General features: G+C 39.7%; 1 protein-coding gene across 4 annotated transcripts in view; it reads right to left on the bottom strand.

Moving 5' to 3' along the window:
- The window catches only part of trps1 (trichorhinophalangeal syndrome I), a 117,907-nt gene that overhangs the window by 7,229 nt on the left and 96,252 nt on the right, over positions 1-14,426 (bottom strand). For all 4 annotated transcript variants that reach the window (XM_031296178.2, XM_031296179.2, XM_031296180.2 and 1 more), the window contains exon 10: positions 4,235-4,357. In XM_031296178.2, the coding sequence (XP_031152038.1) occupies positions 4,235-4,357 (123 nt within the window). The remainder of the gene's footprint in view (positions 1-4,234; positions 4,358-14,426) is intronic.

The following is a 14,426-nucleotide window of genomic DNA, read 5'->3' as shown; positions in this document are numbered from 1 at the left end:
GGAGCGCTTACATCTGATGTAAATGGAGATTTCCCTGAAGACTCAACTTTTACTTTATTGACAGATCCCTCACAAACACGTGAGCATATGCCTTCATCAATGTTTTAACTATCATCGAGTAATCTCTCTCACTAAAATTATAAGGTAGCTTCCTATAATATTTTGGAATGTATATATACATACGATCTACTCAGTGTTTGGGTTAAAAAGACAACAGTCAAGCAGAATTCCAAAGAATACAAACTGCTCGGTAACACAATCTATGAAGCACTTCTCACTTCTTTTAATTTCACTCTGAAATTAATAAAGAACGTAATAGATATATGAGAGATGATGACTATTTGATGTTTCATTCCTAAACACATGCCAAAATAAATCAAAACAGTCTAAAACATTTCCAGACAAATTAGCGAATGATTTTCTTTCCTGGAAGTAAAATAAACTGAACCGTTTAAGTGTCTTTTAGAGTGTCTACACTTCAACTCAAAAGTAATGACTTGCTATCATTTCACTTGAAGAACCGACTGCAGTGAGCCCTCCTCTCTAAAAACATATTATAAGAAGTGAACTCCAAACAGTATTTATTAAAAACGAAGTCAAATTAAACCGGGGCACAAAGAGAAGAGCTTTTCACGCATCAACAAAAACTTGTGTAAAAGTTGAGTTTATTGCCATGCAGGTTGAATTTATTAGACTTTGTACTCTAAATCAGGGGTCTTCAACGTTTTTTAAACCAAGGACCCCTTAACTGAAGGAGAGACGGAGCAGGGACCCCCTACTACTAATATTGTATAAAATTAAGTTGCACATTAAACTGGGCCTACAATAAAGTGCAGGTCAGCGTAAAGCCTTTGTATATACATTTTTAGTGCATAGAATACTAAGCTATCAAAATAATAATTGTTGACGTGATTTTATAAATATTTTAATATACATACATATGGCACAGTGATTCCTTAGGATTAACTGTATTTGTGGATGGCTACCTTAGTGACTACCTTACCCATAGGCCAGAAAGCCTATCATCAGTGGGGATTTATATTTGCTAATAATGTTTTATTCTTGTTAAATAATTTTCATTTGAAAAAAGTTTCAAAAATTAACAATAATTTTGGAGGCCCCCTTGCAGTGACTCTGAGGACCCGCTAGGGGTCCCGGAACAGCAGTTCTATTTCAGGAACAGCAAAGAGCCTTGTTATTGAGTGCATGTATGTGCCTGTATGTAACTCCTGTATGTCTCTAGAAATCCCCTGATGTATCTGTGTGATGTAGGGCTTTTAAAATACATTGTGGCAGTTGAAAACCAAAAAGATGAGTTTAGAAGAACCAAGCAAAAAGAGATAGTGAGAAATTATGATGAGGAACATGGATGAATGTAAAATGTTTAAGTGGATGGAAAAGCAAAAAGTGATTTATACCTGTGTGTATGTGTATGTATTATGGTTATGTGTGCAACTATGTGGATAGCCCTCTGTCTGCAACTGAGAATGTCTCTCCCCCAATGTATGTGTATTAGAGCATGTTTATGCGTGTCAGTGTGTGTGAAGTCATCATCAGTCATTCTAGAGCTGCTACTGAAACTATTTAAGGAGAGATGAGTCATTTGTTGACAATCAACAGTCTTAACTCTAATATGCCCAAACTAGCTCTACAAAAAAACACACACACATTGTTTCAATGATCTATTTATACACATACATTTCGGACAGGTGCTTCCCTTCACCAGCCAAACTAATACTAGTCTCTGTTGTTAATCAGAGAGTCGCCCTGCTGGTCCGGATTTTTGTACACATACCTGGATCATTACCATAAACAAGAGTCCATCACTGACAGTGACAAAATGATGTTAGCCAAATCAGTGACATTTGTCTTATTCTTTATGGTCCTCGGGTTTTGTATTTCCAGCTAAAGAGGAGTGAGGAAAAGAAAAGGTAAAGACAGGAGTGGAGTGGAGGGGAGACAGGAACGAAGGAGGTGAGATGAATGCGAAGGGGGAAAGAGTGATATATGGTGAACAGGAGGAGGAAGAAGGAGGGGACATGGAAGAAAGAGGAAAATGAAGGAGGGAGGGACTGGAGTGAAAAAAAGGAGGATGGCTGAAGAAAAAAAGGCAAGAAGCAAAGAAATAGCACCCCCCATGACGGTAACAGTCCAGCACACACACACACACACACACACACACACACACACACACACACACACACACACACACACACACACACACACACACACACACACACAAAAGACAGCTGTAATGTTGTACACCTTTATGGTTGTGGGGTTGGAGTAACAGCTGGTACACATCATTCTTCCTTATTTATCCCTCTTTCCATCTCTTCCCTTCTCTTCTTGGATTCTTGGATATCCCCTCTACATTTTCTCCCAATCTCTCTGTCTCCCTCCATCTCTAACTCTTTACACTCACCCTCCCCTTTCATTATCTCTGTCCTCACTCTTTACCTTGTTTCCTCCTTTCTTTGTCTTTCTCTATTTCTCTCTTCTCCCTCCCTTTACGTCTACCTTTTTCTCCCTCTTTATTCATAACGCTCCCCTCCCCTCTCTGAAGTGTTTTACTAGCTGCTATCCTCTCTAATAATGTGTGTAGAGCGTATAAAACTTTTATTATAGGATATAAAATATGGCTGTCGTGAAGATTGTCAAGAGTAGAGGGCGCTGGAACGTGATTGGAGCAGCAGATGAGATGAACGGGTTGACCCAAGGACATCTGCAGGGGCAGGAAGGAGTAAACTGCGATAGCTTGTCATCCTCTGAAAGGTCTTTAAAACTCCATTGGATAATTGCAGCATAGTGCTCTCGGTTGTAACACGGTCAACCCACTGATGCATTCAGTAACACTGATTTATTACACTGATACATTTTAGTTAACTTTGAAATTTTACAAGCTGAGTTTAAAAAAACAATGTGTGAACATGAATCTGAATATGAATCTATATATATATATATATATATATATATATATATATATATATACACCTTAGAGATAGGGTGAGAAGCTCAGTCATCCGTGACGAGCTCGGAGTAGAGCCGCTGCTCCTTCGCGTCGAAAGGAGCCAGTTGAGGTGGTTTGGGCATCTGGTAAGGATGCCCCCTGGGCGCCTCCCTAGGGAGGTGTTCCAGGCACGTCCAGCTGGGAGGAGGCCTCGGGGAAGACCCAGGATTAGGTGGAGGGATTATATCTCCAACCTGGCCTGGGAATGCCTCGGGATCCCCCAGTCGGAGCTGGTTAATGTGGCTCGGGAAAGAGAAGTTTGGGGTCCCCTGCTGGAGTTGCTACCCCCGCGACCCGAGACCGGATAAGCGGATGAAGATGGATGGATGGATATATACGTTCAAGTTCTGAAGGCTTGTTTCACACTGGTAATATTTGTAAACCCTTGTGTTAAATAGGTATATTGGAGTGTGAAATAAGCTTAAACCTCATTCAAAATATGAGGTGAGAAAGCTTAATATTCTGAAGTCAACTAAGTTCCAGGCAGGGTCTTTAGCTCATCTGTAATTCATGCAGTCTAATTAAATTTGGGATTTCCATAGAATTTCCCTGGGCTTAGAAGGTAAAGTTGATTCATTCCATCATATTTCTCACTCCATGGAGCTGGCTCACTGTGACTGTTTAAATGGTCTGCAACTCCCAGTTCGCACCAAATCAAATATACTTTTTCCACAATATTACATTTTCACAGCGGGATTTACAGAATGTATGAAGGAATTTAACCACAGTATGCACCATTTAAGTTGCATCGTGTGCTAATCGGCCAGACAGGAGGATTGATAATTAATGGTCAAAACCACCCCGTGGATGTATTAAAACAGCATAGAGTCTATAATGTAGTCTAAAGTAATGGGTTCCTGTTCCAGTACAACCTTAGGAGTATATGTAGGTCTCCTATGTGTGGATGGAGTTCAGCACTGCACATTACTTATGTATGATATACCTGAGTTTCAGCTTACCTGTAGGGATTCCTTTCTGTCTCTCTATATTTAAGGTGTTTTTGAAATGTATGGCCCCCTTCTTGTCTCTCTTCTTATTAGTTTGAAAGAAAATGTGAAAAAATCTGAAATATACAGAAACTTGTACAGTACCAGATCTGGGGAAGCTATTTCTATTAATCTCACAGATGTGTTTTGTATAATCTAATGTGTCTAGTGTAATACAAGGTTGGTGCAACCACAGCATCTGTTTGCATGCACATGTACATGACTGTGTCCGACTTACCGAATGCAGTTTTTGGTATAAACCACATGCGTTGCAGACGTAGCCTCCATTTGCGTTCTTCCTCCACAACGATGTCTTGGTGGTCAGGCAGTTTGCACAGAAGACCCCACTGCCTCTGCGGCGCTATGGATGGAGAAAGACAAACTACATTAGAGCATGTAGTAAAAATAATGATTGATAAAGAAACTTTGGGTAGATAAGAAAAAGGCAAAGCCATGGAGAGAAAAGAATGGTGGGAAAAAATGAAAATGTTGACCTAAGTTTTGATACCTTTTTAATATTCACACCAGTCAAGTAAGATAGGGGAGAGAGAAAACAGATTGGCTTGGTGGCAGAGAAATGACGTGCTCTCGTGTAGCATGCCTAATGGGAAATCCTATCAAGAACACGATTCTCCTCTACACTGATTTCTTCTGTATAAAACAAAGTTAATTGAAACAAAAAAATATACTTCAATGAAAGGAAAATGATCTAGTTGAGCTGAATACATTGTGTGTGTTTTAAATATGTGTGTCTGAGAGATGTCTTGGGCTCTTGAAAGAGAGATACTGCGGTAATTTAGTCAAGTACTCCTCAACAGATGTGGAAAGAAATGAGTTATGCTTTCACCTTCTAGCATAAAGTGTTTAAGTGTTTATCCGAACTGCAGGAGGTACTTCACAGGCAAGTGTTTGACTTTTACTGTTTTAGTGTACACACACACACACACACACACACACACACACACACACACACACACACACACACACACACACACACACAAGTTCAGTTCATGGAGCAGTAGTGCATAGAAAAGTAGTGTGTGCAAGGAAGGTGGGCATGGGGAAGGGGGTGAAAAGGCCAATTGTCGTGGCAACGTGCTCCATCACAGTAATGAGCCAATCACAACGTTTCTCCATCCCATTAAGTCTCTGGCCCCATTCACCACCTTTATAACCCTGAGAAGACAGCATACCTCATCTTTCTCCTCCATGACTGTCTGTTTCTCTCTCTATCTGCCCTGTCTATCGAACCATTGCTTTCTCTCTCTCTGCTTTCATTTTTATTTCAGCATGTTTGTTCATTCAACCTTCATTGTCTCCTCTCCTCTTGATTTCAGTTTACTTTAGTTTTCAATTTGTTTTACGGATTTAAATATCAGTATGGTCAAGAAAACACCAGCATGTAATTCTTTTCTCTTCACTGACCTGTGTGATATGTGCATTTCTGTCTCTGTTTGTAATGATGATCTCACTATGGTTGTGCTGGTAAATGTCTGCATACTGTATGTGCCTATGGGTATGGTTTACTAAAAACACCCTCTCTCTCTCTCTCTCTTGTATTTTCACTCGTGCTGAGTGCTTAGCATATTTTTTGGGCTCACAGCACCCAGTGCTAGAAGTTAAAAACATTTCAACTTTTCACAAAAGAGTGCTGCACTTCAATCAGGCTTTCTGTGGTCTCAGAGCTACAGATGGAGTCACTATGAGCACTTCGACTGAGCATCTGTTTCAATCTGCCAGCTGAAAGCAGAAGGGCCCTTAACAGATAATGTACTGCAAAGATCACAGAACAATTAATCACTTTACATTTCTCTGGGAACATGCACCACACCCGGACATGCACATATATGGCCGGAGCAATATACATTTGATGAAATATGATTTGTAGTTCTGGTAAACATTAATCAGTACTGCAAATGTGAAAAGATCCTGCCAAATGTATGTAGTGGTGTTGGATAATTCCCTCAACTTTTAATTGTAATAGCAAACATCATATTGCATATTTAAGGCAAGAATCCAAAGTTAATTTGCTGCCTTGTGCACACACAGGAAGTTAGGACTGCTTAAAGGAGATTTATCAAAAATGAATTATATGAACATCAAAATAGCAACGGATCAGGATCTGATTAAACATTTGTACTCGACAGCGTTAAAGGATTATAAATCAAATTCTTCTGTCAATGAAAAGTGGTTTAATAGCTCTCTTTGTTTCCTTGCTGCAACTTTAGCTCATAAACAGACATTTACGATGACATCCGTCATACTGTCTGGATCCGGCTACAAAATCAAACTTTTAGATTGTTCAAAGATTAAATACAAAGGAACACCGTAGATGTGTTTATTTATGCTGGAGGAGCTTTGTCTCTCAGTCTCAATATGTGTATAATAAAACATCCTGTTTCCAATAATGTTGTATGTAATAAACACCTGAGCTAATATGAGAGTCTTTATGTGTTTTTTGTCCATCTGACATCAGAACACTTATATGACCAAGTCTTTTGGGGGTGTGTGGGTGTGTGTATGTGTGTGTTGCACACACCATACGGTCACCACATGTAGAGAGACAGAGCCAGGTGATTGATTGATGTACACTTCCTGTGTCTCTGTGTGTGTGAGTATATATCTGTGTGTGTGTTGTGTGTGTGTGTCTAGTGTTGCAAGCCAAACAGTGCATCTGTCATCAGAATTCAGTTTCCCTCCAAGCGCCCAAATCACTCACATATGGCCCCACAGCTGCCCCTCATCGCAATGCGCGCGCGCACACACACACACACACACACACACACACACACACACACACACACACACACACACACACCTGAAAATACTGCAATGCAAGATTTGGATGAGAGGCCGCAATCCATGAAGTGTGTGTGTTGGGGGTATCTTGGCTACTCCAAAACCACGGTAAAAGGATAGCACAGTGTGTTTGTGTGTGTGTGTGTATGTGTGTGTCTATATGAGAGAGAGGTTCAAGTGTCAATTACACAGGAAAGTAAAGAAATAGCCCCCAACACCTTCCAAAATGCACACGTGCACACACGCAGAATCTGGCTCATGATCTTTAACTTCCTTTTCAATCATCAGCTGGTTGGCTTGACATGTGTGGAAATGTGCAAGTTCATATGCATGCACACACAGCTCTATATGTGCATACATTAAAATGGGTTTTATGTGGGAGTACATATCTTGGTGGCTTCAAAACTATGTTTGTGTGCTGGGTTTATTGGTGTGGATCTACAGAATGTGTGTGTATGTTTTTTTCTGATTGATTACTAATACCTGGCCTCTCCCACTCACCTCAGCCAAAAGAAGAGGGCTGCAGGTAATTAGAGCTCAGGGTCCTAATGACATAGATTTATCTGCGGCCTATGATACAGTTCAATTAGCACCACCAACAACGCCCTCTGAAACACACACACACACACACACACACACACACACACACACACACACACACAAATTAATTAGTCAGGAAATTAAAGTCTTTATCAACTTCCTTCTAATCAAGCCAATAAATAAACTTTAAAGTTGATGTTTAGATACAAACTTAAGTTTCTTAAGTAGGAAGTACATTGGAGTAACCAATGTAGACACTGCTCTATTATCCCTAGGCCTTATTCTGAGGGGTGTTCAGGTGTGCATTTGGAATCTTATTAATAAAAACACACTCATGTGGAATGTTCTTATTCCTGTGCACTCAAATATGTAGATAAAGACATCAGATAGTTTAATCTCCTGACGGAAAGATCAGTATAGACAATGGGTGTACATCAAAATATAACACTGAAAAGTTGACAATATTGGCAGATTTAATCAGTCTCATAATTCTCATGAAAAGGCCTCAAAAATTAGTACAATCTACTTAGTGGCAGGCTGCACAATAACTTTCATAATCAGCGTGGTCAGCCTCTAATGCACAAACTGCTCTAACAAATAGCCTTTTCCCCTTGTGGCAGTAGATTTAATGCAAGAATGCATAAAAGAGGCTACTGTTGTTGTTTTTGGGAAATATGCACTTTAAATAATAGACTACATTTTACATTACATTATGTATTCCTGGCTTTTTTTCGGTTTGTGAACATAATACAATACTAATTTTATCTTTGTTTTTAGAGTTTTTTATGGGTTTGCACTGCTACGCCAACTTTCCATTAAATGGGTTAAAATGATGAATATCCATTAAATTCAAACAGAAGTTACGAGCTGTTTCCTAGTGAGTTTTTCGTGACTTTACTCATAAAAAGTACTAATAAATTATAACTTCATTCTTGAGAATCAGATTTTTATTCAACATCAAAACAGATGGTGTAACCACACAGTAGCTGAACCCTTCAGCTGTGGCTTTGAGTCCACTCTGAGATTCTCCTGAAGCCATAAATGTACAGATGTTTTACAGAGTGTTTACACTGCATGGTCTTTTAGATCTTAATAGAAGAGCTGGCCGTAATAGATAAGCATCCACTGGTTTCGGGTCTGCAGCAAGATTGAGTCCCTCAAATTTATTTTAGCTTCCATCTGCTACCAATATGCGGTGGCATCTTTAAACATCTTTATCTCCCAGCTTATTCAAACATGTTGTTGTCAAGGACATATAAAGTTAGACAGCATTTCCAAGCAATTTGTTTTTAATTCACAAGTGAAAGTACCACTGTTTGCTTTGAACTGACACGCTTTCTACAAGTAGGGTCACATCTTTCTAATGATGCTACCTCATTTTACAACAAAACATATATTTTCATTTTGCACACAGAGTATGGGGAAAGCAAACTAAACACACATAAAAATCAAATATCAAGGCTTTGAAGTTATGTGGCAAAACAGAGAGAGATACATAGAGAGCCGACTGTGGAGAGAGAGAGAGAGAGAGAGAGAGAGAGAGAGAGAGAGAGAGAGAGAGAGAGAGAGAGAGAGAGAAAGAGGATAAAGACATAGATTGCGTCGCCCTGCGGTCTAAAATAAATTCAAAAAGAGGGCTTTCCAAACAAAGTCTTTCAAAATAAAATGATATTCAATTACTTTAAGAGTAAATCAGTAATGCTTTAAATGTGCACACACAGAGAGACACACACTTACACTGATACATTCAATGACTTCAGCGATTATTAATCAAGCTAGAAGACTAGGAATTAACTAAATCCCATACTGCCAAATCCAATATCCTATACACTGGATCAGATCGCACACACACACACACACACACACGCACACACACACACACACACGCACACGCGCACACACACACACACACACACACACACACACACACACACACACACACACACACACACACACACACACACACACAAAAGCATCTGGAACCAATCAAACAGAGCCCCCCCATTGGTGCTACCAACCATGTGTGTGTGTGTGTGTGTTTGTGTAGATCTGTGTATGTGTTACGCATATGGCTGCAGAAGTCCATCTGTGTGGTTTACTCTCAGACTACTGTGTGCATTTAAATTGCTTCTCCTAATAGAATAATTGGGTTTAAGTTGAATGAATTTAAGTTGAATGGACTCTGAATTTATTCTGCTAGTTTATTCTTATTTAACAAAGAGATACAAAAAAAAAAACACTATGTACAGCACAGCACTGTTTGAGAAGAAGAGGTACCAATTGCACTACAATAGTTAAACAGGCCACTTAAAGATTGTTAAAGTCAGCAGGGAGAAGAAAAATTTTCAAACACTGTGATTGGGTGAAAAACATTAATTAAGAACTGCTTTACTTTAAGAAAACAGCTCTGTTTTTCAGTTGGAGAAATGGATGCAATCCAACTGTGACGTGCAATGGAGGCTGCATTTCCTGCTGATTATCTACTCAGATGACATTATCAGTGAGGCGGGGAGAAACTAGTTCAGCAATAAACCTCTAAAAAATGCCCTGCCTATGGTAACTCTCTAAAGGGGTGCAACCAAACGACTAATTATCCCCTCAGGAATCAACAGACATTTAAAAAAAGGATAATGATAACGTACTGTTGCAAAACATAAAAGGTTGAATCTGCATCTATTAACAGCAAGATTGCAACAGGAGTTTTAAACTTTTTAAAGTTTTAAAGTTATGAAGAAAAAATGTGTTATCATTCTCCTTTCTTTCTTCATTCTACTTACTTACTTTCTAAATTGAAATAAAACTGAAACCTGTAAACCCTCCCACACAGGAAATACTATTTATGATAAGCAGTTACTATTAACCCTTAAGTAGCTTAAAGTCCAGCACAAACAATCACACTGATCAGCCAATCATACGTTTAAAAAAAAAACTCCAGGAGTCCTCCTACTGAATTCTCAGTAAAAATATTATTATTATGTTATACATCATCATCAGCAAGTTCTGTAGCTGAATATCAACACCATATAAAAATGTTGTATGGATTTCTGTGGCAGTAAAATTGCAACACCTGCTTGTAAACAAATGAGAAAAAAAGCTTGAAAGACACTTGGCAAAGAGGAAACTGTTACTAGAAAATGGCCAGTTTGTGTCCTATCCCTGCACCTACTACCCAATCACACTGAGCATGACCTTTAGCTCAGTGTGTGACTGCTCCCGGCTCCCCTCCACTCACAGCCTGCAGCTCTCCTCTAACAGTCTGCTCCAGCAGCCCTCACACTCCCAGCACAACCATATCAGTGCAGCACATTCGGCAGTATCTCCCCTCTTTAGAGAGGCCGTGGCGACAGAACTTAAAGAAAATCAAATTTCAGGACAAAAAAGCTCAGTGATGATATGAGACTGTTCAAAAACCAAGGCTGGTGGTTAGCAGCAATAGCGAGCTCATTGAGGCTCATTGAATAAAAATCCATCCTCAGACATTAGCTGTACAGAGCAGCAGAGAAGCTGTGGATTTGTAGTCATCTACTGCCATAACACTGGCGAGCGTATTACTCTGCATAAATACAGTACATATAAAATGATGATGCATGAGTGTTTAAGGGCAAAGCCCAGAATTGACCCTGAAAACCTTTCTTGAAACAACTCTAGCTCCCTTGGTAATATACCAAATAGGTCAGGGTAAATGATCATTGTTATTAACACCTGTCCCCTAGCTATATGAAAAAAAAACAAAAAAAAAACTTAAATCAAACAGTGAGGCAGGCCATACAAGCCACAACTCTACAAGAGTCAGTTTCTCTTCTGCCAACACAATCAGTTGTAATGACTCCTTCATCCCTCCCGCCTTAGGCCTCTACATGATGGTAGAAGCAGGAGGAAAGTGATGATTGCTTGTCATTGACTGGTGTAGATGGCTGTGGAGACTGATAATGATGATGATGGTAATTTGTCTTATGCTGCTGGCCTGAAACTCTGTATCAGTACCTTGTATTGGTGACCGTCAGTTTATGGAGCAGATGTAACTGCTCTGTGCACACGCACGCACGCAGGCAGGCAGGCAGGTGCGCACACACACACACACACACACACACACACACACACACACACACACACACACACACACACACACACACACACACACACACACACACACACACACACAGATATGGGCCACTTCCCTCCTTTCATCCTTTCACCCTCTTTTCCGGCCCTTTTCCTTTCTCTGCCATGGTCTTTTTATCCCTGCTGTGTTCAGTTCATCCAGTAGTTGCTACCTTTTGTTGCAGAGCAGTGAGAATCTCAATTTTTGTGAGTAAAAAGTGCATGACTTTGTACGCATACACAGACTGGGCCGCACTTAAAGGACAAATCCGGCGCAAAATGAACCTAGGGGTTAATAACACATGGGTACCGAGTCGACCGTTCTCTGGGATTTGTTTTCATGCTAATCAAATGTGACCAGTTTTATTGCAAACCGTTAATTAGCTTATAAAGCTAGTCGTCGGGGCACGGGTAAAGTAAAAAGAAATCGCTATTTCTATACCACTAACAAGGTTCAAAATAGCACCACACTTCCACGGTAGCATAATAAGGGTCCCTACATGTAAACAGAAGCATTGAGAACTTTGTAAGTGTACAGACAGTTTATTAAAAAGAAAGTTTATAAAGATAGTACCGTTCACGTATATAGGCAGGCGCCATCTTGGGAAAACAGTCATGACTGGTTGTGATTGTTTTCCCAAGATGGCGCCCGCCTGTATACGTGAACGGTACATAAAGTGAAATCCTATTTTCATTGATCTAATTTTGATAAACGATTGCAGTTGCAACAACTTCACAGTTATGTGTTTTGGGTGGAATCCTGACAACCAGTGAGAGAGAGAGAGAGAGAGAGAGAGAGAGAGAGAGAGAGAGAGAGAGAGAGAGAGAGAGAGAGAGAGAGAGAGAGAGAGAGAGAGAGAGAGAGAGAGAGAGAGAGAGGCACATTAGCAAACAGAGAAAAAAGGAAATCGTTCCACGTTGATCTAATTTTGATAAACAGCCTCAATGCATGCAGACCTGGAGTCCATGGACCTGGAGACCATGAGTGTGTATGTGTGAGTGTGTGTGCGCTTGTTGTTCTGTACTGGGGTGTGTGCAGTAATGTATATTTATGTGTCTCTTTTCTGTGCGTGAGTATCTGGACTGCTGATATCCAGTTACGTGGGTTTCTGTTTATCAAGCAACTGATTCTACTGTATAAAGCTAACACTAAGCACAAGATATACAGTGTGTATGTGTGTGTGTGTGTGTGTATTTTGTTCTTCCTGTAATAGAAGTCTTCCTGATTCAACCTTGGACTTTCTTTGTGCAGTGATAGAGCACTGAGGTGGAATGAGAAGCAGAGGACAAAGCTTTAGAGCATTTTTGATTTTCTTTCTAAAGTTCGTATAATTAACCTGAAACAGGAACCAAACACTGTGTTTACACCTTACACCATGTGGGTATAACTACAGTATGTGAAAAGGACAGCAAACTGAAAGAGTTGAGAATTACTGATCTAAAGCAGTGGTTCCCAACCTGGAAGTCGAAACCCCAGAAGAGGACCTAAGATAAAACTGAGGGGTTTACGGGTGATAAAAACATTTTTGTGTTTTTTTCTTGTGAAATATTCCATACTGTCTCCTCCTCAGGCATATCGGTCCCTACAAATACCTTTAACTGCTCACAACTCATGTCAAACTTATGTTATGACTTGTGATGAGGGGTCACAAGTAGACGTTTCTTCACAAGTACATTTCATTTTAATCAGTGATCTAGTGTGTTTGCATGTTATGCTTTTTCCACTATAATGGATCAATTGTGTGTGTATTTATTTGGTTCTATGAAATACATTTTCTTTATTAAAAAGCTATATGTGTGTTTCCTTGGTTAGAAGTTTCTTTATCTAAAATTAAATTTTCTTCCTTAGAAAACTTTTGTAGATTTGTGTCTGGAGAGCAGTGACCCACTTTACACTGACCAGTTAAGCATAAAGTCAGTGTGTGTGTGTGTGTGTTCATGGAAAGGACATGTAGGTTGACATTAACAGACTTTGCTGCAACATGCACGCACACACACACAACTTGCACATAATCTGGTGTGGAAACCAGGACACTGAAATCCTAACTCACCTCACTGCCCAAAGGAAAAGAGACAGAGAGAGCATAAGAGAGAGGGAAACATACAAAGAGTAAGGGGAGAGAGAGAGAGAGAGAGAGAGAGAGAGAGAGAGAGAGAGAGAGAGAGAGGGAGAGAGAGATGGTTATTATAATGTGACTCCTTAATACCTGTAGTCTTATCCGCTGGTATTAAGTATCTTATTAACTGTCTTAGACTCTGTTTTATTGTTTATCTGAGAATAGTTCAGTGGGCTGATTCCCACACAAGAAAGCCCCACATGACCCATTCAAGTACTGTTGAAATCAACACTGCCAGAATGCTGAGTCCAACTGCCAACTGAAAACTGTGCCATTTAATTAGGAAAACAAATGCCCTTTTATTGGGAATTTATGAATGGTTGAGGGCTGCAATACTGTGTTTTCTCACTAAGTAGGGATATTATGTCCTCTATTATCTGCATCCAACTTGAACTGATGCATTTTCACCTCACAGACAAGATATTCCAATAAAATTACATAGTATTGTACATATCTCAAGTCACTGCTCAGATATAAAATAAAAGAGAAAGTTTATTGATGGACAATTGGCTATACTTTGATTCCTAGTAGCAGAAATTCTGACCAAGGGCTCAAAATGTCATGTATATGTCATAGCCATGGGTGCATTTAGTATTTTTGCATAACAGTGGTTGTGCTGTTAGAGCCACAACTCTGAGGATATATAGCCCAAAGTGAGGTTTAATAATTAAAATCCCACTCCCACTTGCATTACTGTAATAACAAGATAATGACTGTGAGGTTTATGTGAACACATATATTTAAAAAACAAAGACTGATGGATAATGGCATGACGACTACAGCAGGGCTTTCTATCAGGGAAAGATATTTATTTAGTTGGGAATAGCCAATTCTACACTTCCTATTGCTGAAACATCTCTTTCAAATAACATG

The sequence above is a fragment of the Sander lucioperca genome, chromosome 16 (assembly GCF_008315115.2).
Source record: "Sander lucioperca isolate FBNREF2018 chromosome 16, SLUC_FBN_1.2, whole genome shotgun sequence".
Classification (NCBI taxonomy): Eukaryota; Metazoa; Chordata; class Actinopteri; order Perciformes; family Percidae; genus Sander; species Sander lucioperca.
The sequence above is the reverse complement of the archived record's forward strand: the minus strand, read 5'-3'. Positions and strand labels throughout refer to the sequence as shown.